This window comes from Phacochoerus africanus, chromosome 12 (assembly GCF_016906955.1).
Source record: "Phacochoerus africanus isolate WHEZ1 chromosome 12, ROS_Pafr_v1, whole genome shotgun sequence".
NCBI classification, from domain to species: Eukaryota; Metazoa; Chordata; class Mammalia; order Artiodactyla; family Suidae; genus Phacochoerus; species Phacochoerus africanus.
In genome coordinates this window covers 15729119-15752528 of record NC_062555.1, presented here as the reverse complement: position 1 = coordinate 15752528, position 23410 = coordinate 15729119, and the positions used below count along the sequence as shown (strand labels likewise).

The window sequence follows — 23410 nt, the reverse complement described above, 5'->3', positions numbered from 1 at the left end:
CGCACATGACGTATCCTGCAGCGTCAGGGCACAGGCCCACCTGTTCCCCCTGCACAGAGAGTCCACAGAGAGTGAGAAACGCGACTGACACCCTTGCATTGTTCCATTCATTGTCACCGGGGACCCACAATGGTTTGATGAGCAGATGACCTCGTTGGTAAGTGAAGCCCTCTACTAGTGCAGAAGGAACAGCATTGTCAGCAGAACGCAAGGAGCCCCAGGAAGAGGGGACGCGAGAGGTGGACGAATAACAGGGCTGGTCTCCCTCCCCGCTCCCACTGGGAGAAGGTCTTCCTTCACTTTCTCATTTAAGGTGACTCCAAATTTACATCACTTTTTTTGCTTTTGCTTTTCAGGACTGCATCTGCGGCATCTGGAAGGTTAGAGGTCTAATTGAGAGGGCAGCTGCCCGCCTATACCACAGCCACAGCAACGCCAGATCTGAGCCGCATCTGCAACCTACACCACAGCTCATGGCAACCCTGGGTCCTTAACTCACTGAGCAGGGTCAGGGATCGAACCTGCATCCTCAAGGATACTCACTGGGCTCGTTACTGACGAGCCACAATGGGAACTCCCACTTTCATTTTAAAATATTTTCATGGAAAGCATTCATTTCATTCTACTGTGCTTTAAGAAAAAAACAATTCCAGAGTTCCTCTTGTGGCTCAGTGGTAACAGACCCAATGAGTATCCATGAGGATGCAGGTTTGATCCCTGGCCTAGACCATTGGGTTAAGGATCCCGTGTTGCTGTGAGCTGTGGTGTAGGCACAGACATGGCTCGGATCCTGCATTGCTCTGGCTGTGGTGTAGACCGGCAGCTGCAGCTCTGATTTGACCCCCCATCCTGGGAACCTCCATGTGCCGCAGGTGCAGCCCTAAAAAGCAAAAATAAAAGTAGAAAAAACTATTGCAACAGCTTGGGCCTAATTTTGTCCTTCACATCAGACCCGGCTAAAGAGAACACGGGAAGGGTGAAATCTAGAGCCTCCTTCCAGAGACCCTCTGCCCGTTTCCAGAACACAGGTGCCATGTCAGAGTGTTTCTTGCTGAGTCCCAGCTGCCTGGTGCAGCACCTGGCACATGGCAGCCACTCCAAACAAGGTTGGTTGAACGAAGATATAAATCAACAAATGGACAGGAGCCAGGAGCCGCCGGCCCAGCCTGCCCCGCCGCTCCATGAATATTCCCTTCCCCTGCAGTCAGGTCTCAGCAATGACCTTGGACGCTGGGGACCCAGGCACCTCTCCTAGCCTGCCTCTCTGTCAGCACGCAACAGCAAGGGCATCTGGGGATCTGTGCTGCTTGGAGGGTGACCTCTTCAGCTACTTTTAGGGCTTCAGACTCCTCCTAGTTGCCAGCTCTGTAGCCTGAGGTTCTGATGACCTCAGGGAGGGAACAGAGAGGCAGAGTCCTGCCTCCCATGCACTGACCATTTATAAGGAACATCACACGTACGACTTCTCCATCCTCAAGACGAGCCTTGCACACACCCTCCCCACCTTACAGGGGGTCTCAGAGGATTAACCCCCTCGCCCAGGATCACAGACCTCAGTGGTCAGACTCGGTCCAGAGTGAGGACCTTCCCTGCCAGTATGTGGCCCCTGGTCATCCCTATGCCCCCAGCACATGCACAGGCCTCACAAGAGGTGAGGGGGTTGATATTTATGCTTCTCCATGAAGGCGAACCCCACCCCACCCCGCAACCCGCTTCCCCTGCCCCTCCCCATCAACCACCCACATAGACACTCCCCCACCAGGTAACTCGGGACTCAAGGACCCACAGGAGCCGCTGCTCCTCCCAGCCCAGCCCCTCAAGCTGCTCCTGGTGGGCCAGGAGTTGATTTGTACAAGTGCAGGTGGCGAGCCGGCCAGCGTGTCCTACTAGCCACCACCCCCGCTCAGGTCCCACCTGCGCTCCTGCCGACAGGGTCCCTGCAGGGCTGCGGGAAGACCCCACAAATGCGATCATCAGAGACCCTTTGTGGGGCTGAGGAAGTATTGTCATTGTCTATGAATTCATGTGTACAACAAGCTTTGTTCAAGACGCCAAAAACGTGGCATTCGCTCATACACAGATTTCCTATGATTTTTTCCCAAATGTAAATATTATATATAATATATAGTCTATATATTATATGAATATTATATGATATATAATATATTATACATGTTGTTATATTTTACACATATATATGTATGTATTTGGTTTTTGTTTATGATGGGATTAATAAATTAAAAATCCATTTACAATCACCTTTCTTAGTGCTTTTTTCTTTTTAATGAAAAGTTCCCAGGTCAGGGACTGAATGCAAGCTGCAGCTGTGGCCAGGCCAGATCCTATCACCACGTCATAGCAGGAACTCCCCTTAGTGCGTTTTCTCTTTCCGTGAATAAAAACATTCAAGAAACAAATGGGTGAGAGACCAAGACTTTTTTAGCTTAAGCAGAAGTCTCCATACTTGGCGTTCCCTTCGTGGCTCAGCAGTTACAAACATGACTAGAATCCACGAGGATGCGGGTTCGACCCCTGGCCTCCCTCAGTGGGTTAAGGATCCGGTGTTGCTGTGAGCTGTGGTGTAGGTTGCAGACACAGCTTGGTTCTGGTGTTGCTGTGGCTGTGGTGTAAGCCGGCGGCTACAGCTCCGATTAGACCCCTAGCCTGGGAACTTCCATATGCCACAGGTGCGGCCCTAGAAAAGACAAAAAAAAAAAAAAAAAAAGGCTCCCAGCGGAGGGGAGGGCACATCCCGAATTATCAGAGGGAAAGGTTCCAGACACCAAGCTCAGTGCTGGGAGCACAGAGAGAACAAGAGGTATAAAAAAGGCTGACAAGGGGGAGTTCCCGTTGTGGTTCAACGGTTGATAAGCCTGACTAGCGTCCATGAGGACTTGGGTTCGATGCCTGGCCTCACTCAGTGGGTTAAGGATCTGGCATTGCTGTGGCTGTGGTGTAGGCCAGTGGCTACAGCTCCAATTAGACCCCTAGCCTGGGAACCTCCATATGCCGCAGGTGCAGCCCTAAAAGACAAAAAAAAGGGGAGGAGGGTGACAAGATATGGAAGCCACCTAAACATCCACTGACAGATGAATGGATGAAGAAGAGGTAGTGCATATACACAATGGAATATTACTCAGCCACAAAAAAGGACGGAATAATGCCATTCACAGCAACATGGATGCAACTAGAGATTCGCATGCTCCGTGAAGTAAGTCGGAAAGAGAAAGACAAATACCATACAAAATCACTTATATGTGGAATCTAAAATATGGCACAGGTGAACCTACCTACGGAACGCAAACAGACTCACAGACATAGAAAACAGACTTGTGGTTGCCAAAGGGAGGGGGAGGGAGTAGGATGGACGGGGAGTTTGGGGTCGGTAGATGCAGACTATTGCATTTAGAATGGATAAGCAATGAGGTCCTGCTGTACGGCACAGGGAACTCTGTCCAGTCTCTTGGGACTGACCATGATGGAAGGTAGTATGAGAAAAGAATATATATATATATGTGTGTGTGTATATATATATGACTGGGGCATTTTGCTGTAGGGCAGAAATTGACACAACATTTTAAATCAACTACACTCCAAGGGAAAAAAAAAAAGAATGACAAGAATGACAGTCAACTCCCCAGATCACTTGGCTGGTTTGCATACAGAACCATCCAGGTCTGTGGCTCCCCACTGATTTCATCAGGAGGAACACCCCGTGCCTGAGCCAGAGGGGGACCTGCTGAGCCCCTGGCAGATGGTGTTCATCAGAGGAGACGAGCCTGCCGGTCCAAAGAGGGCCGTGAGCTTGGCGAGAGAAGGGACGAAGCGGATTCCCATTCCAAGGGCCAATCTGGTCACACACGCCCAAGCATGACCGCCCCTAATGTGCTCTTTCGTGACGCTTTTGTGTCAGATGGCCAAACTTCTTTTTTTTTTTTAATTTCAGTTATGTATGTATTGATTTTTTAGGCTTTACTGAAGTACAGTTACTTTACAGGGTTGCCATCTTTCTGCTGTGCACCAAAGGGAGCCAGTCACACACAGACACATATTCACTCTCTCTCAGATTCTTTTCCCACGTGGATCATCACACAACACTGGGGAGCGTTCTCTGTGCGCTGCAGCAGGTTCCGCAGTGTGGGATGTCAGATGCCCAAACTTGACAAGGCTTCCAGGGCTTTGCCTAGAGCCGGCGTCACCGTCTCCCCCCCCACCTTCCCCCTCTACAAGTGACACCCCAGGATGCAGGTCAGGGCAAAGCCAAGCGTCTCAAGGGCTGTAAATATGAGACCTGACACCCCACCCCAGCCCCTGATCCTGCATCCGTGAAGATGAGCATCCTTTCTGGGTTTCAGCGATGCCCTGGTCCAAGATTGGACAGGTAACGGCACGGAAGCGTAAAAAGTATCCCAGGTTGACTCCAGAAAGTTTAGAGGCTACATATCAGAATATGTATTTTCCCCTTAATTCCATCACCTGAAGAGCATCTCATATCAGTTTTCAGTCTTCCAGCCTGATCGCTGCTCAGGTGCATTTATACATTTTACTTATTTGTTTTTAGGCGGAAATTCCCAGGCCAGGGACTGAATCCACGTCACAGCAGTGACAACGCTGGGTTCTTAACCCCCTACATCCCCTACAGGGAAGTCTATGCATTTACATTGTTGAAAAAACAAAGCAAAAACTCAATACTATATACACTGCCTTGTAATTGGGTTTTTTTTTAAATGAATGTTATCTTAAATATCATTCCCTGCAACGTAAACTTATTGTCTGCCGTGGTCTTTCATTAAAATGTTTTATTATGAAAATGTAACTAAGCATAAGAATAGAAAAAGCAGTGCAATGAGTCCCCACGTAATTAACACTCAGAGCCTATTTATCATGATTTGACACCTTTTTCCATGATTCCTTTTGCCAAGATCACAGGCAGTGCACCCCAGCTCTCACTTCACCCCACTTGCTCGAACCTGCTTCTCCAAAACACATGGGCATTTATCGCGGCACCACCAAGCCTTCATCGCACCTAAGGAATTTGTGATATCACCCAGGACTCAGTCCAAACTAGCTACCGTGTGTACTTTTTTCAAATTGGTCTGTTCAGATCATGAATTCTTTTTTTTTTTCTTCCTTTTTTTTGTCTTTTTAGGGCCGCAGCCACGGATTATGAAGGTTCCCAGGCTAGGGGTCGAATCAGAGCTGCAGCCGCCGGCCTACACCATAGCCACAGCAATGTAGGATCCAAACCTCATCTGCGACCTACACCACAGCTCATGGCAATGCCAGATCCTTGCCCACTAAGCAAGGCCAGGGATTGAACCTGCATCCTCATGGATACTAGTTGGGTTCGTTACCGCTTAGCCACGATGGAAGCTCCCAGATCATGAATTCTAAATGAAAAATAAAATTGGAGTTTCTGTCGTGGGTCAGTGGAAACGCATGTGACTAGTATCCTTGAGGATGCAGGTTCAATCCCTGGCCTCGCTCTGTGGGCCATGAGCTGTGATGTAGGTCACAGATGTGGCTCGGATCTGGCGTTGCTGTGGCTGTGGTGTAGGCAGCTGAAGCTCTGATTTAACCCCTGGCCTGGAAACCTCCATATGTCCCAGGTGAGGCCCTAAAAATGGGGGGGGGGGTAAAATAGTTGTACGAGCAAGCGTTCTGGGGGCCAAAGCACCCAGAAATGTTTTCGAAATTACCCAGTCATGTGGACCCCCTTCTGCCTCAAGAATGGACGTAAACCACTTAGTCCTACCTCCTCAGGGTCTCCAGCGGCTCCTTCCTGCTCATGATGCCGGTGTCCGGGTCCACTGTGGTTAAAACGCACCTGGCCACACACACAGGGCATCACGCAGGGCATAGGGCAGCCGGTCCTCGGCCTCCCTCCCGCTCCCACGCACACGCTCCTCACCTGTAACAAGCCATCACCCTCTTCAGTTCCACGTCACCTATAAGAAGCTCATTCCACGAGTCCTGGGGACAAAGCACATAATTCACCTGAGGGCTTCAGACCCTGAACCACCGGTGCAGGGACTTCAAGTCACTCAACAGCTAATGAAGCCACTTCCATCAAAGGAGGTGGACTCGGAGTTCCCGCTGTGGCTCAGCAGGTTAAGAACCTGACATAGTCTCAGTAAAGATGCAGTTCGATCCCCAGCTTTGCTCAGTGGGTTAAGAGTCTGGCCTTGCGGCACTGGTCACAGAAGCGGCTCGGATCTGGTGTTGCTGTGGCTGTGCTGTAAGCCTCAACTGCAGCTGGAGTGGACCCCTGGCCTGGGAACCTCCATATGCTGCAGGTGCGGCTCTAAAAGTGAACAAGATAAAAGGAGGTAGATGCTCCATCGGTCCTAAGAAGCTGCACACCTCCCTGCCCCCTCCCTCCGCCTTGGATTTGTCCCTTCATTCCCCTGAAAAGCAGGGCTTCCCTCCTTTCACTTGTAAGACGGGGATGGAAATGCACCTCCTTCAGGGAGCCTTCCTGACCTGCTGAGCTTGACTGGGGGAGGTGGGGAAGTCCAGGAGCTGATGGGGGGCTCAGGGGGAGAGGCGGGAGGGGTCTGAGCGGGGGATTACAGTGGATTGTATCAGATCCCCCGTGCATGTCTAAAGTGGATTGAGATCCTCAGTCATGGCATCTGTTGATCTTGCATCTCCCTGGCCGCATAGGAATGAATCCAGAGCAGGGGCTGCCTCCTCTCCCAGCTTCTCCAGGGGGCATTTACAAAGCACCCCAGCCCAGGAAGCTCCTTGGACATTTGTCCTCAGCCTGGGTCACCAGCACCTACCCCTCAGGACAAATCCTATCGACAGACAGTGCCGCTCAAAGCCACCAGGGGAGAGAGAACACACACGTATGAAAGGTCAGGATTCCTTTCATGAGTTCAGAAAAATTGAGAGAACACGTGACAACAGGAAACTATATCCAATCTCTTGTGATAGAAGATGATGGGAGATACTATGAGAAAAAGAATGTGGCCTTCCCGTCATGACTCAGCAGTTAGTGAACCCGACTAGCATCTATGAGGATGCGGGTTCAATCCCTGGCCTCGCTCAGGGGGTTATGGATCCAGCATGGCTGTGGCTGTGGAGTAGGCCGGCGGCTATAGCTCCAAATCAACCCCTAGCCTGGGAACCTCCATATGCCATGGGTGTGGCTGTAGAAAGACAAAAAGACAAAAAAAGAAATAAAAAAGAAAAAGAATGTATATATGTATGACTGGGTCACTATGCTGTACAGCAGAAATTGACATAACATTGTAAACCAATGATTCTAGACTGTTCTCCAAGGAAGATATACAGATGGCCAGCAAACACATGAAAAAATGCTCAACATCGCTGATTATAAGAGAAATGCAAATCAAAACTACCATGAGATACCACCTCACACCAGTCAGAATGGCCATCATTAATAAGTCCACAAATAATAAGTGCTGGAGGGGGTGTGGAGAAAAGGGAACCCTCCTGCCCTGTTGGTGGGAATGTAAGCTGGTACAACCACTATGGAGAACAGTTTGGAGATACCTTAGAAATCTAGAACTTCCATATGACCCCACAATCCCACTCTTGGGCATATATCCAGACAAAACTCTACTTAAAAGAGACACGTGCACCCGCATGTTCATGGCAGCACTATTCACAATAGCCAGGTCATGGAAACAACCCAAATGTCCATCAACAGATGATTGGATTCGGAAGATGTGGTATATATACACAATGGAATACTACTCAGCCATAAAAAAGAATGACATAATGCCATTTGCAGCAACATGGATGGAACTAGAGACTCTCATACTGAGTGAAATGAGTCAGAAAGACAAAGACAGATACCATATGATATCACTTATAACTGGAATCTAATATACAGCACAAAAGAACCTTTCCACAGAAAAGAAAATCATGGACTTGGAGAATAGACTTGTGGCTGGCCAGAGGGAGAGGGAGGGAGTGGGGGGGATCGGGAGCTTGGGGTTATTGGATACAACTTGGAATGGATTTACAAGGAGATCCTGCTGAGTAGCATCAAGAACAATGTCATGATACTTATATTGCAACAGAACAAAGGGTGGGGGAAAAATGTATACATGTAAGAGGAACTTGGTCCCCATGCTGTACAGCGGAAAAAAATTAAAACAATAAAACAAGAAAAATAAATAAATAAATAATTCTTTAATTTTTAAAAATATAAATAGGAGTTCCCGATGTGGTTCAGTGGAAACAAACCCGACCAGTATCCATGAGGATGCGGGTTCGATCCCTGGCCCCACTCAGGGATCCCTTGCCATGAGCTGTGGTGTAGGTCACAGACACGGCTTGGATCTTGCGTTGCTGTGGTTGTGGTGTAGGCCGGCAGCTTTAGCTCTGATTCCACCCCTGGCCTGGGAACTTCCATATGCCTCAGGCGCGGCCCTAAAATAAATAAGTAAATAAATAGAAATAAAGACGCGTGGAAAGATAGCACCCAGTATGCTACTTTAACTGGGTGCAGGCAAGGTTTTGCTGGTGGTTCAGAAGAACAGATTTTCAGGCCGCTCTGGTCAGCAGAGGGTTTATGGAAAAGAGTGGAGACTCTCAGAGGCACGAAAAAAGGGTGAGGGGACTCTGAGCCACAGTCAGAAGGAAGGACATCTGCTTGTTCCTGAGAGAAGAGCTGACTCCCTGAGGGCTGAAGACCAGAATTCCTGAGTTAAAACAAAGGTGCCCAGTCCTTTGTGGATGACAAGCCAGAAAGAAAGTTCCAGACCAAGAATTTTAACTCTGATAGTGGGTATTAGTCTTGATATTTCCATTGCAGGTTGTTTTCGTTGGTTGGTTGGGAGGCGGTTTTTTAATTGCCTGTTTCACAACAATCCAAAAAGCTGGGCACCTCCGATCAGAGCAGTCAGGACTGCACTGTGCACATCTCTCCACCAGAAGGCACTGCGGTCACAAAATACATAAATAAATAAAAGATCCCAAAGGAGTGAAATGAGGGTTCTGGTCAAGAAATTAATTTATTGATGATTAAGAAAATATTGACCGAACTCCTTTGTTATGCGCAATAAAAACTTGGGGATTGGGTCACAGATAAATAAATTAAAAAGCCCACCATCAGGAAAGGATGTGTTTGGCAAACTGGAGGGAAAAGAGCAAACGATGAATGCTGAATGCACCCTGTGGCCCGGAACCAAGCGGAGAAGGGCCCCTCGCCGTCTTCCTAGAATGTGTTCCCTTGAGATGACAGGAAACTGAGACAGGGCCAGCCAGGTACGGGGAGACACAGACACAGGATGATGCGGCTTTGGAGAAGAGAGGCCATTCTTCCGGGTCTGGCAATCAGAGCAGACTTCTCAGGGGAGGTGGCTTTTAAAGAAGGCCAGGGGGCTCTAAGTGGGGCTAGGGCAAGATGTGAGTGACCTGGAGACAGATGAGCATAGATCAGGGTCTTAGTCCCCCGTTGCCTCTATTGGAAGTCGAGGCGGGAGGACAAACCGCGGCCCGATTCTGAAGGGATCCAAACAGTAGAGGGGGCAGCCTGGGACTTTTGAGACCCGGGGAGGCACTGGAGGTGCTGGGGCAAGGCAGTAACACTGGCTGTCACAAAACTTTAGGGTAGAAGAGGTCACTGGGGTGCTCCGGGAGGCTTGGCTGTGGCAACATCCAGGACCACTCAGTGGTCCAGACTTGAGCGAATAAAGGTGATCCAGTTGATGGCTGAGAATAGAAAGGGAGTGGATGTGGTTGGGACAGAGGCCCCAGCAAGTGCAAAGGTCCTGGGGTGGGAAGGAGCAGAGAGAGAAAGAGGGTGGAGTAACAGCAAATGAAGCCTGGAGCCGGAAGGGCTGGCCTCACACAGGGCCTTGCCAGCCTTTCTGAGGATCCCACTTTTTTTTTGTCTTTTTTTGCTATTTCTTGGGCCGCTCCCGCAGCATATGGAGGTTCCCAGGCTAGGGGTTGAATCGGAGCTGTAGCCACCGGCCTACGCCAGAGCCACAGCAACGCGGGATCCGAGCCGTGTCTGCAACCTACACCACAGCTCACGGCAACGCCAGATCGTTAACCCACTGAGCAAGGGCAGGGATCGAACCCGCAACCTCATGGTTCCTAGTCAAATTCGTTAACCACTGCGCCACGACGGGAACTCCGTGAGGATCCCACTTTTTGCTTGAAGAGAGATGGAGTGCCCAGCGGGTGTGGAGAAGAAGGAGGTCATGATGGGGTTACATTTCCAGGATGACCTTGACCTGGGAGGTGATACGGTGGGAGGAGGGGCAGTCCAGGGGAGACCAGGGAAGAGACGCTCTTGCCACAAACCGTGTGAGAGGGGTGGGGACGTGGCCCAGGAGGAGGGGGCGGAGGACAGCGGCCCCAAGGCTGGTTTATTGTCTGAATGTGGGCGTCAAGGGGGAGAAGAACAGACAGTGGTTCCCGCTTGGAGGCTGAGCTACTACAAGTCCGAGCTGCTGTCCACCGAAATGGGCAAGGCTGGGCAGAGCGGCCTTGGGGTGGGAGCGGGGCCTCGGAGCCCAAGGGGAGAGAGCCCGGGGGCCTCTGGAGAAGGAGGAGTGAGAGTTCAGTGGGAAGACGGAGTCTGGGGATCCACCGGCGCAGAAGGTTTTGCCACACGCAGACCAGGGCTTGAACAGAGACAGAGGTTGCTACAGGCTGAGGGTTCGTGTCCTCCCAACACACGGAGTTGAAACCTGCCCTTTGGCAGGATGGAACAGGAGGGGACTTTAGGAGCTGACGAGGGTGGGGCCCCTTGGGAATGGGACCAGGGGCCTTTCAGAAGGGACGCCGGACAGCTCCACCCGAGGTCACCGAGCCGAGACAGCCGTCTCTGGGCCAGGAAGCAAGTCCTCAAAGCCGGATACCTGCACACACCTGCGAGGGCCTTGACCCTGGACTTCCCAGCCTCCAGAACTGTGAGAAATAAATTCCCACGGCTCACAAGCCTGAGCCCACACCTCACCGCCCCGTCGTCAGTAACATCAAACTCTCATGTCTTAAAAAAAAAAAAAAAAATTAAATCCAAGAAAAAGGGCAAGGAGGGCAGAGCGTTACCTCCGCGTAGACATCGCATCCTGAAATGACGATATTGGGCCTGAAGTTGGCTGCTTTCACCTTCTTCTCTAGCCGGGAGTTCAGATCCGCCAGCGACGCCTCCGAAAGGATCAAGAACGGGCTGGCATCGGAGTAGGCAACCTGATGAGAAAATAGGAATTGTTGCAGCATGAGGCACACCGAGGTATTTCTCAGAGGTTACCTGGGTCTAGTTTCTAGAACCTTCCTCCCCCATCCCTCCCCTCCAGACACCATCTTTGTGAGTATTCCTCTAGTTCTTTTTCTAGAAAAGTCACAGGGATTCGGGGACTTTAAATAGCCTTGCGGATAATAGGAATCCCATGAAGGAGAGAGGTGAATCTGGTCTGGAATCTTAGAGCTGCCTTTCTCTCATTTTCCAAATTCTCACGTGTTTAATGAGGTAGTTGGGTTTGATGACCTCATTATGCGTGTAAAAAATAGTCACTGATTCCACGGATATTTATTTTTTATGCAACCTGCAAATCAGCGTTCACCATGGCCATGCTTTCTGGTCCCAAGGGCAAGGGCCAAAGCAAGGGAGGCTCCTCTGACCTGGTCTGTGGGCCGGAACAAGTGCTCTATCTGGTGAGAATTTCTGGGTGACATGTGGGGCTCAAAATGCACCAGGCGGTAGGGCTGCGTCTTCAGGAAGCTCGTTATCCACTGGGCCGCGGCCTCGCCACAGTCCCTGCCCTGGATCTGCAGGCCCTGTACTCTGCGGGGGGGGGGGGGGGGGCAGGAGCAAAGAACAGGCGTGGCTTTGAACGTCTGGACCCCCCACCACGTCCCACACACACATCCAAGGTCTGCCCCCAGCTGCGATGTCCCCATAAGTCCCTCATGACCAAGACAGAGCACTTTAGCCTGGCCCTGCCACTGAACCACACGGAAGCCCCAACAAAGACACAATTTCTAGCCTTGTTTTCCCCATTTCTTGAAAGTAGACGTATAGGCGTTCCCGTCGTGGCTCAGGGGTTAACGAATCCAACTAGGAACCATGAGGTTGTAGGTTCGATCCCTGGCCTTGCTCAGTGGGTTAAGCTGGCATTGCCGTGAGCTGGGGTGTAGGTCGCAGAAGCAGCTTGGATCCTGTGGTGTAGGCTGGCGGCTACAGCTCCGATTCGACCCCTAGCCTGGGAACCTCCATATGCCGTGGGAGCGGCCCTAGAAAAGGCAAAAAGACAAAAATAAATGAATAAATAAGTATAGTTGACGTACAATATTTTGTTAGTTGCAGGTGTACAGCATGGTGATTCAGTATTTTTTTTTTGCCTTTTTTAGGGCCATACCCTTGGCGTGATTCAGTATTTTCGCAGATTACATTCCATTACAAATTATTATAAGGTAGCCGGAATCATTCCCTGTGTTGTGCAGTAATCTCCACTGCTTATCTATTTTATAAAACAGAGTGACGCACGCCTGGCCCTGCTTGCTTGGAAGGAATGCAGGTCGGACAAAATAAGATCATGTGTTTGAAAAGAGAGTGAACGCTCCAGAAGAAACCTGACACATTAGTATAAAGTAAAATGATGATTGCCGCAAGGTCTGGTCCACCCAACGGGACAGCAACCAGAAATCTTTATTAACAGGCCTGGTTCTACTTTTTGCCAGTGTACTGACAGTAAAATGAGATGCAGCCATGCATGCGAAAATGTTCGATAAAATCTAAAAATTACCAGACGATATCAGTTACATGTGGAATCTAAAATATGGCACAAATGATCCTACCTACAAGACAGAAGCAGACTCACAGACATAAAGAGACTTGTGGTTGCCAAGGGGGAGGGGGAGGGAGTGGGAGGGATGGGAGTTTGGTATTTGTAGATGCAAACTATGACATTTAGAATGGATAAGCAATGAGGTCCTGCTGTACAGCACAGGGAACTCTATCCAATCTCTTGGGATAGACCACGATGGAAGACAGTGTGAGAAAGAGAATGGGAGTTCCCATTGTGGTTCAGTGGGTTAGGAGCCTGCCATAGTGTCTGTGAGGATGCAGGTTCGATTCCTGGTCTTGCACAGTGGCTTGAGGATCCAGTGTTGACACAAGCTGTGGTGTAGATCATAGATGTGGCTTGGATCTGGTGTTGCTGTGGCTGTGGTGTAGGCCGGCAGCTACGGCTCTGATTGGACCCATAGCCTGGGACGCTCCATATGCCACAGGTGCGGCCCTAAACAAACAAAAAAAAATGTTTATACATACATTTTTAAATAAATGTATATATATATGACTGGATCACTAGGCTGAACATCATAAATTGACACAACACTGTAAATCAACTATAATTAAAAAACAAAATTATACGTGAAAAAGAAAAAAATTTAAAAATTAAAGTTAGAGTCAATAGTAATCTAAATTGATTTGATCGCTAGTAATAATTCTGTAGGATTTGAAGTCTGCCCTTCCTGACACGCAGTGTGCAAGACTATTTGGAAGCTGGGTGTGTTTCACAGACAAAAACAGGAAAGAAACGCTTAGGAGGGGCCAGTGTTTCCTAAGTGTAGGACCCTCACCCCTGTGGGTGCTTGTGGTTACTGGGGGTTGTCGCCCAGCTGGAACATGAAATAATGACAAACTGCATGGAAAGAAAGTGATTCTGCTCCATTTAATGTGAACGGTTTTGTTTGTTTGTTTTGTTTGTTTTTTGTCTTTTATCTTTTCAGGGCCTCACCCGCGGCATATGGAGTTTCCCCGGCTAGGGGTTTAATCGGAGCTACTGCTGCTGGCCTACACCACAGCCACAGCAACACCAGATATTAACCCACTGAGCAAGGCCAGGGATCGAACCCGCAACCTCATGGTTGCTAGTCAGATGCGTTTCCGCTGCATCACAACAGGAACTCCATAGTGTCAACAGTTTTTAACTTTTAGCAACACATGCTAATAACCTCTTTTGTGTGTGTGTGTGTGTGTGTGCCTTTTTTTTAGGGCAGCATATGGAGATTCCCAGGCTATGGATCCAATCTGAGCTGCAGCTGCCGGCCTACACCACAGCCACAGCAACTCGGGATCCAAGCCTCATCTGCAACCCACACCACAGCTCACAGCAGCCCGAGATCCTCAACCCACTGAGTGAGGTCAGGGATTGAATCCATGTCCTCCTGGATCCTAATCGGGTTCGTTTCCCCTGAGCCACGATGGGAACTCCCTACTAATCTCTTTTTGAAAACAGGAAGAACAGACCTGAGGTACAGAGACCTCTCTAGGTGATAGTTTCCAGCTAGAATGAGGTAACATGTTATTTGTAGCACGTTTATTGTTTCAGGTACCTTCTAGACCCACTAAATTACATAGGTGTCCATACAAGGTTTCCTTTGGAAATAAATGTCTCTAAGGTTTTTTAAAACCTGAATCAATGTCAGTGGGGGGCGGGGGCAGGGCATTATTAAGTAAATAAGAGTAGAGGCGGTTTATAATGGCACATAAATCATGGCCGTGGTCTGCAAACACCCGGAGTTTGAGAAAGAGTGAGTCCAGGGGAGGGCGGGCTCCCTGGTTCCAGAAACGACTAACTAGCTCGGTGACCTAGGGGTTACTTCTCTTCTTGCACCTCAGTTTGGTCGTCTATAAAAGGGGGGTAAAAAGATCACAAAAATCTTATAAGGATTAGAGATGATCTATTCAGAGTCCCCAAAACAGTTCTTAGGTTTGAGATCTGCTCAGTAGAGAGCAGGAATGACTCTACTTTTTCCCCAGTTTTTTCAAGTTATCGTTGTATAATTACTTCATAAATCAAATATCTAATCAAAACCCTCTATTCTCTAATAACGTATTTATTATATTATAAAGTAGATTAAGACTATTCATATATCTTTATAAAAATATATACATATATATTTCTCTTTTTCCCTGGCTTTCTTGACATGTGTAGTTGACATACAATACAACACTGTGTGAGCTTTTTGGTTTTGGGGTGTTTTTTTTTTGTCTTTTTAGGGCCACACTCATGGCATATGGAGGTTCCCAGGCTAGGGGTCGAATCGGAGCTGTAGCCGCCGGCCTACACAACCACAGCAACTCAGGATCCAAGCTGCATCTGCAACCTATACCACAGCTCACGGCAACGCCAGATCATTAACCCACTGAGCAAGGCCAGGGATCGAACCTGCAACCTCATGGTTCCTAGTCGGATTCGTTAACCCCTGAGCCACAACGGGAGCCCCGACAGCATGTCGGTTTAAGGCATACACCTTGTTTGATGCGGGTGTGTACTGCGCTAACACGTCCATCACCCATGTAATTACCATTTCTTTTTTGTGGTGACAACATTTAAGATTTATGCTCTTAGCAACTTCCTTTTTTCCTCCCAGTTTTATTGAGATCGAATCGACTTTCAGCACGGTAAACACCGAAAATGCACAACATAGTGTCAAACACAGCCGCAGCAGTGACACCCCAGGTTCTTAACCTGCTGAGCGTCAAAGGATCCCGACAAGAACTACCTCTACTTGGTTAAAGCATCTGCCTCCATCTTGGGTTGTGACAAAAGTTTTTTACATGTCTGTCCTCTTCCTCGAACACTTCTTTCCATTGCAGCCTCTCTGGGCAGGTCTTGGAGTTCAAGTTCATTAACACCAGAACTCCAGGGCTTTCCATGAGCAGAATTTTGCTCTTTGTTTTCTCCCCCCGCCCCCATTTCTCTTGTGCTCTGAGTAGCCTCAGCTGTGTCCTTGTCCCCGGCATTCCACTGACGCTCTGTCCCAAGAATCCAAGCAAAGAAAAATAATCCAAGTGTCCCTGAAACCTGTAACAAAGATCGTACAGGCACAATCTGAAGCTGAATTTGCCTGAATAACCCACAGAAAAACCCTAGTTCTGTCTCCCACGGCTGGGGTGGCTCGTGAGAAAATCAAGGAACAGCCTCCGCTGTGCAAACAGGTGTACTGGCTACTATCGCGACCTGTGGAAGGTGAACTCGGGAAACTCATCAGAAATCCTCAGGAAACTGTGGCTGAAGTTAAGGCTCCTGCACAAGAGGATGGTCTCGGTCATCGAAGGACACCTGAGCCCAAGGTGTTCTTGGCATATTTACCCTAAGGGTCTGTGAACGACCGCTGCACATCTGAGCCTTCTTGTTTCACAATTTCTTTTTTCTTTCTCTCTGTCTTTTCAGGGACGCCCCTGTGGCATATGGAGGTTCCCAGGCTAGGGGTCAAATCAGAGCTACAGTTGCTGGCCTACACCACAGCCACAGCCACGCCAGATCCAAGCCACATCTGCGACCTACACCACAGCTCATGGCAACACGGGATCCTTGACCCACTGAGCGAGGCCAGGGATGGCACCTGTGTCCTCACGGTTACTAGTCAGATTCAATTCCGCTGAGCCACGATAGGAACTCCTGCAATTTCTGCCCTTGCGTAGTCCTTGGGGCATGACCGAAAGCTGGTAAGGGGCCATGCAAAAATTGTCCCCACAATTCCAACTGAACCAGTAATTAAATGGAAAAAAAGTTAACCACAAGAAAGTGTGGGTAAATATCTAACCATGGCAGACCAATCAGGAACCAGGCTATGGTGAAACACGAAATACACACAGCAACAGGTGTATTCAAAAGTTTGCCTCGGGAGTTCCTGCTGTGGCTCAGCAGTAACCAACCTGACTAGCATCCATGAGGACACAGGTTCAATCCCCGACCTCGCTCAGAGGGTTAAGGATTCACATTACTGTGAGCTACGATGTAGGTCACAGATGCGGCTGTGATCCCGCGTGGCTGTGGCTGTGGCTGTGGTGGAGGCTGGCGGATACAGCTCCAATTCAGCCCCAATTCAGCCCCTAGCCTGGGAATGTCTATGCACTATGGATGTGGTCCTAAAAAAAAAGAAAAGAAAAACTTTGCCTCAGACAATCAGAAATGTAAATTAAATCAATAAGAAATTACCTTTCCCCCCAAAAAAATGACAAAATAATTTTGAACATAATCATCAGAATGTAATGAGACAAACATGCTTATAAACTGCTGGGACTATACAGCTGCAATAACCATTCTGCAAAACGATTTAGCAACATATATCAAATGTCTAGAGGAAATGTAGGCTTGTTGGTAAAACCACCGCTAAGATGTTTTCTCTAAAGAAATAATAAGAGCTATGACAAAGATTTATGTCAAGTTATTCATCACATTCTTCTTCATACCTGGAAAAAATATGAAAACAATCCAAGTGTTTAATCTTGGGGACAAGTTAAAATGCCTTCGAGGATATCCACGGAATGAAATATTATGCCTACATGAAAATGGTGTTTTTGAAGATTTCTTAGCAATCTGAAAAAATACTCAACATATCCACTCAAGTATATAAAGCATATTCAGAACTGGGTTTTGGTACTATTTCCATTTGGTTTTAAAAGTATTAGACATAGAGACAGAAAGAAAATATGTGAGGAGTTCCCTTCCTGGCTTAGTGGTTAACAAATCCAACTAGGATCCATGAGAATGTGGGTTCATTCCCTGGCCTCACTCAGTGGATTAAGGATCCGGCATTGCTGTGAGCTGTGGTGTAGGTCGCAGACGAGGCTCACATCCGGTGTTGCTGTGGCCGTGGTGTAGGCCAGCAGCTGCAGCTCCAATTGGACGCCTAGCCTGAGAACTTCCATATGTTGCAGGTACAGTCCTAAAACGAAAAAAGAAAAATGCAGAAACTGTGACAAAAGTATAATTAGACCACATTTTAACTTTTCCATAATAAAGTTCAAAAATCAACTCCAGACAGGATTTCTTAACAGCATGGCTGGTTTTCCTGGGAAACTTTCTCCCTTGCTGCCCTTGGCAAGTTGAGGAAAGACTCTGTACAGAGCAGACTCCTGGCTGGCTCTCCACCCACTATGACAGGGACCCTGGGGCTTGGATCACTCTTCTGGCTGCAGCTACTCTTTTCTGTTTTGGAGCTTCCCTTCCTTAGAACTAAATATCAAGGGTCACATAGCCACTCCTTTCATGACTCAGATTTGGAAGGTCCCAGTCTTTCCAGGCCACAGAGACATGATCCTAAGGTAATAATACATGGACCTAGCCTCTCCTCTTCCAGGGCCCCCTCCCCATCACTCCCACCCCATCTGTGTCCTTTATCCCTTGGGGGTGTTATTTTTCTGTTGCCCACCTGTCAAGAGGCTTTTGTTCCCATGATTTCCTTTCTTTCTTTTTTCTGTTTTTTTGTCTTTTTTGCCTCTTTTAGGACCACACCCATGGCATATGGAGGTTCCCAGGCTAGGGGTCGAATCGGAGCTGTAGCCGTCGGCCTATGCCACAGCCACAGCAACGCCAGATCCAAGCAGCGTCTGCAACTTACACCACAGCTCACAGCAACACGGGATCCTTAACCCACTGAGCGAGGCCAGGGATCGAACCCACAACCTCATGGTTCCTAGTCAGATTCATTAACCACTGCACCACAGGGGGAACTCCGTGTTCCCATGATTTTTCTACATCAGACGTTTTTATGTTTCTCTGCCCCACATCAACATACGTTTCTGAAGCTGTTCCCTCAGACCTTCTCTGAGGGGTCGTGGTGCTGAGGACGTGACCCTGCATGTGGCTCATTTGCAATCAATAGTTAATTATTGATAACGTTTCTTGGGGTCCCCTCCACCCTTCGCACGTTCTCAAAGCCGCGTGAATAAATCCTTATGCAAGGGTTAGGCTCTATGCTTTGCTTACCTGCAGTTGTGCACTGCATTTGTGGTGGGTGTCTTGATGGGCAGCTGCAGGTCTTCTGTGTAGGCTGCGCTGAGCGTCAGGGTGTCGCCCTCACAGGTCGGGGAAATCAGGACCAGGCGGGGTTCCTGTCGAGCAGTAACCATGTTCCCCTCCTTGTTGATCACAAGCCAAAACCTGCCATTTTCAAAACACAGGTTATGCGTGGACCCCCATGACAGGCAGCCAGGCTCTGCGGGAGCTTCAGTGAGGCACCGTTATCTTTGATTGCCTCGCTGCAAGCACGGTGTGTGTGAGTTTGTATGTGTGTCTGTCTGTCTATCCTAAACTTCAGTGCGTCAGCACAGCGAGACGGAGGCTGTCAATTCGTTTCAAAGTGTTTAGTAATCACTCAAGCATCAGATATAACATCTGCAGAATATTTCGAGCTCTGCGATGGCACAGAAATCAGAGAACTTCATTATACGTTCATCTCAATTGCCAGAAAGTCTGGTCTCTTTCATAAACTTGCCCAAAGGAGATGATAGGACTCTCTCTCTCACAGGAAGAAGAGGAGGCATGATGCCTGCCACAAGGGGGCGCTCCTGCTGATGGAAGTACCGAGAAGTTGCTCACAGGGCATGGAGTGGAGACTAGCCTCAAACAATGCCACCCACACTTTGTCCAATCCACTCCCACCTTTTCCAGAAAAATCCCCCATGGTTCCTGCTTTCATATTAAAACCCTAACTCTTCAGCAAGGCAGGCAAGGTCCTTCCTAATCCGGCTGCCCTCCCAGCCATTCTCAAATCCCCATAAAAAAAATTAGAAAAAGAAAAAGGCTCTCACATGGCAGCCTTTTTCGCTTCCATTTTTTTATTGTGTTAAAATATATATAACAGGGAGTTTCCATTGTGGGTCAGCGGAAACACATCTGACTAGTATCCATGAGGATGCGGGTTCAATCCCTGGCCTCGCTCAGCGGGTTAAGGATCCAGGGCTGCCCTGAGCTGTGATGTGGGTCACAGATGCAGCTCAGATCTGGCGTTGCTGTGACTGTGGTGTAGGCCAGGGGCTACAGCTCTGATTCAACCCCTAGCCTGGGAACCTCCATGTGCCTCAGGTGCAGCCCTAAAAAGCATATAAAACATAAAATACCTGGCATAGCCTTAAGTATATACCCAAAAGAACTCAAACAGAGACTTGCACACCGGCGGTCACAGCAGCAGTATTCTCAGTGCCAAAATGTTGAAACAACCCAGATATCCAACAATAGAGAATGGATGTGAAAAATACATGATTTTAACCATTTTTAAGTGCATAATTCAGCAGCATTAAGTATTTTAGTAACGTCCTGCAACTATCATTACCACTTCCAAAATCTTTTCATCACCCCAAACAGAAAGTTTGTACCCATCAAGCAATAAACTCCATCCCATTCCCCTCTTTTCCCAGCCCCCCACAATTTCTAATATACCTTCTGTGTCTACGAATTTGTCTATCGTAGATATTTTATATAATCGGAATTACATAATGTTTGTCCTTTTGTGTCTGGCTTTTTTCACTTCACATAATATTCTCACGATCTACCTATGTGGAAGTTCCCACTGTGGCTCGGTGGAAACGAATCCAACTAGTAACCGTGAGGTTGCGGGTTCGATCCCTGGACCCACTCAGTAGGTTAAGGATCTGGTGTTACCGTGAGCTGAGCTGTGGTATAGGTCGCAGACAGGACTCGAATCTGGCGTTGCTGTGGCTGTGGTGCAGGCCCGCAGTTATAGCTACGATTCAAACCCTAGCCTGGGAACCTCCATATGCTGCAGGTGCACCCCTAAAAAGCAAAAAAAAAAAAATTAACTTACTGTTGCAAGCATGTATCAGAATGTCAATCCTTTTCCTGGGTGAATAATATTCCAGTGTGTGTATATACCACATGTTGTTTATCCATTCATCTGCGGATGGTCTTGGGGTTGATTCCACCTTTTGGCTATTGTGGATAATGCTGCCACGAACATGAGTGTACATATCTGTGCAAGTCCCTGTTTTCAACTCCTTTTGATAAATATCTAAGGGTGCATCAGCCTTACTCCCAGCATACCTACCCTCCAAGCCCAAGTGTTTTTACCCCCCTTATTCCCACTCTCTAGAATGTTCCTCTCCTTAGCCACTTGCCTGGAAAATTCATAATCGTTGTTTTATGTTCAGTTCTAGTCAGGAAGTCGTTCCTGACCACTCCGGGTTCTGGTGTTCTTTCCTCTGTGCTCCCTGGCACTTGTCACATTGAGTCAGTTATCACACAGGACTGCAAGCCTTTGTGGGCGTCTCTCTGTCTCTGTCTCTCTGTCTCTCTCTGTCTCTCTCTCTCTCTGTCTCTCTCTCTGTCTCTCTCTCTCTCTCTGTCTCTCTGCCTCTGTCTGTCTGTCTCTCTCTCTCTCTCTCTCTCTCTCTCTCTCTCTCTCTCTCTCTCTCTCTCTCTCTCTCTCTCTCTCTCTCTCTCTCTCTCTCTCTCTCGTGTGTGTGTGTGTGTGTGTGTGTGTGTGTGTGTGTGTGTCTGTTTAGGGCTGCACCTACAGCATGTGGAAGTTCCCAGGCTAGGGGTCCAGTCAGAGCTGCAGTTGCTGGCCTATGCCACAGCCACCGCAACACGGGATCCAAGCCACATCTGCAACCTACACCACAGCTCATGGCGATGCTGGATCCTTAACCCGCTGAGTGAGGTCAGGGATCGAACCTTCATCCTCATGGATGGTATTCAGGTTCTTGACTGCTGAGCCACTTGGTTAACTCCTATTGGCTTCTCCTGACCACGCTTTCCAACAGTATGATGAGAAAAATAGTTCACCTTCCTGCTAGGTTATGCTTTGCCCTCTGTCTGGACAGCTGGAAGGGGGAAGAGTTACAGCCCCCATCCAGCGTGTCACCTGCAGAAACTAAGAACCGGTCTGGAGTTTGAAGCATAGCCTTACAATGAGGCCCAGGGCTAGCCTGGAGTCAGACTCAGAAGAGGACCAGGCTACTTGCTTCGGGCCTTAGCGATCTTTGCTGAACCTCAGGAATTCACACAGGTCCTGACCGCACCAGCAGGGTGTAGATAAAACCACTGTTTACAAAGCACCAGCGTGCTCCCGAAACAAGAGTCCTGATTTCCACTCTTGGGTGCCTCCGAACCAGTTACTTTATCGGTAAAAGGGGGCATGGAAGAACTGGGTAAAATAAAATATGCAATAGCACGTTTCAAGCTGCACGAAGCTTGGGCTCCACGGCGGTGCTCGCTTTGAAGGCTTAGCTCCGCGGCTCCAAGTTTCCCCACGTTAAGAGACAATCACGAAAAACAAAGTGGAGGCATCAATCCTGCGAAGCTTGCCGCTTCTGCTAGACAGTGGCGAAACTTGCTTGCGCCCTGGCAGCCCCCTGAGGACCGAGACCCCTGTCGCAGCTCCTCCTGAGCGCAGGCTCTGAAAGAGCCGGTGGGAGGCGGAAGGACAGCCGCCCCCAGAAAGAGGCCTGGGCGCCTGCGTCTGCTGTAGGAGGCGAGCGCCCTCCCTCCGCCTTTCCTTCGCCCCTGCCCCCTCCCCGCCTCAGCTCCCACTTTCCCGGCTAGGGAAGGATCCGACCCAGAACCCAGCCGGCCCCCACCCGCCGCGTTCCGAGCCCACCCCCCGGGGCCCTACCTGTCCCGCAGGTGTCCGCAGCGCAGCCCCAGGGCGGTGCACTCGGCCTCGCTCACCGGCACCCCCCTGCACGACTTGACCGGGTAGATCCAGAGCTGCGACACGGTGCCCACCTGCTGCAGCCGCCGGCGCCGCCGTCTGGGCCGCGCGCGGCTCCAGGAGACGGTCCCCAGCGCCGCCGCGGCCAGTCCCAGCGCGGCGAGCCCGAGCCAGGGCCGAAGTAGCGCGGGGAGGCGGAGGCGGACCAGCGGGGACGAGCCGGCGGCGCCCATGACCCCGGCGAGCGCGGGCGCGGCGGGGACTCGCGCAGGGCCCACGGGGACGCGACTGCCGCAGCGGGGCCGCGAGTCCAGAGGGAAGGGCCGCTCCTGAACCGGTTCCTGGCGGGTCAGAGTATGGCGTCCTCCTCGGGAGAGTGGCCCCGGGGATGCCGAGGGTGAGAGAGAGGCGGGGGCTCAGCTTCCACGCGGTCTACGTCCCGGCTTCCTCCCCTTCCTCCGCCCTGACGCTGCAGAACAAGGTGCCCTCCCCCGGGACCGCTACTAACGACCATTTTATTTATTTACGTATTCGTAGGTTAAATAATAACCTAAAATAAACAAACAAAAAAAAACTTTGCAGGACAAAATGTAATTTTGCTATATTAGAAATCTGGCAGCAGGCAGACCCACGTCTTGGGGACAGTGCGGAGAGGCGGGGGGGCACCAGCGGCTGTCAGTCACCCTCCCCCTCTGCCAGCTGGGGCGAGGGAGCTTCTGGCCAGTGGGACTGTGAGGGCGAAGGCCTGCGACCAGGACCTCAGGACCTGCAAGTTGAAGAGACGGGGAAGGAGCCGGCTGTCCCCGTGGTGCCAGGGCAGCAGCCTGCAGCTCGGGGCACCAGCGGGACTCCTCTAGGTCCTCTGGGCACAAAGCCTCCGAGTGCAGGCTTCATTTGCCAGGAACTGCTGCCCTGGGAAAGAAGTATTGGCACGAGGTCCTAAGGCTTCTTCCCAGCAGCAGGAAATGTCACCCATCCTACTTGTAAGGCACTGATCTCAGACACCTGT

At 49.6% G+C, this 23410-nt stretch overlaps 1 protein-coding gene across 2 annotated transcripts in view; it reads right to left on the bottom strand.

Annotated features, from left to right (window-relative positions):
* Nucleotides 1-22842, bottom strand: part of MTARC1 (mitochondrial amidoxime reducing component 1) — a 42323-nt gene extending 19481 nt beyond the window's left edge. The window contains exons 1-6 of one of the 2 annotated variants that reach the window (XM_047754536.1): nucleotides 22363-22842; nucleotides 18717-18890; nucleotides 11614-11776; nucleotides 11041-11181; nucleotides 5912-5973; nucleotides 5756-5827 (exon numbers count right to left, since the gene is read on the bottom strand). In XM_047754536.1, coding sequence (XP_047610492.1) covers nucleotides 5756-5827; nucleotides 5912-5973; nucleotides 11041-11181; nucleotides 11614-11776; nucleotides 18717-18890; nucleotides 22363-22634 — 884 coding nt within the window. In that variant the 5' untranslated portion in view covers nucleotides 22635-22842. The remainder of the gene's footprint in view (nucleotides 1-5755; nucleotides 5828-5911; nucleotides 5974-11040; nucleotides 11182-11613; nucleotides 11777-18716; nucleotides 18891-22362) is intronic. The other variant, XM_047754535.1, reaches the window with a different exon arrangement.
* Between the last annotated feature and the right edge of the window lie 568 nt (nucleotides 22843-23410).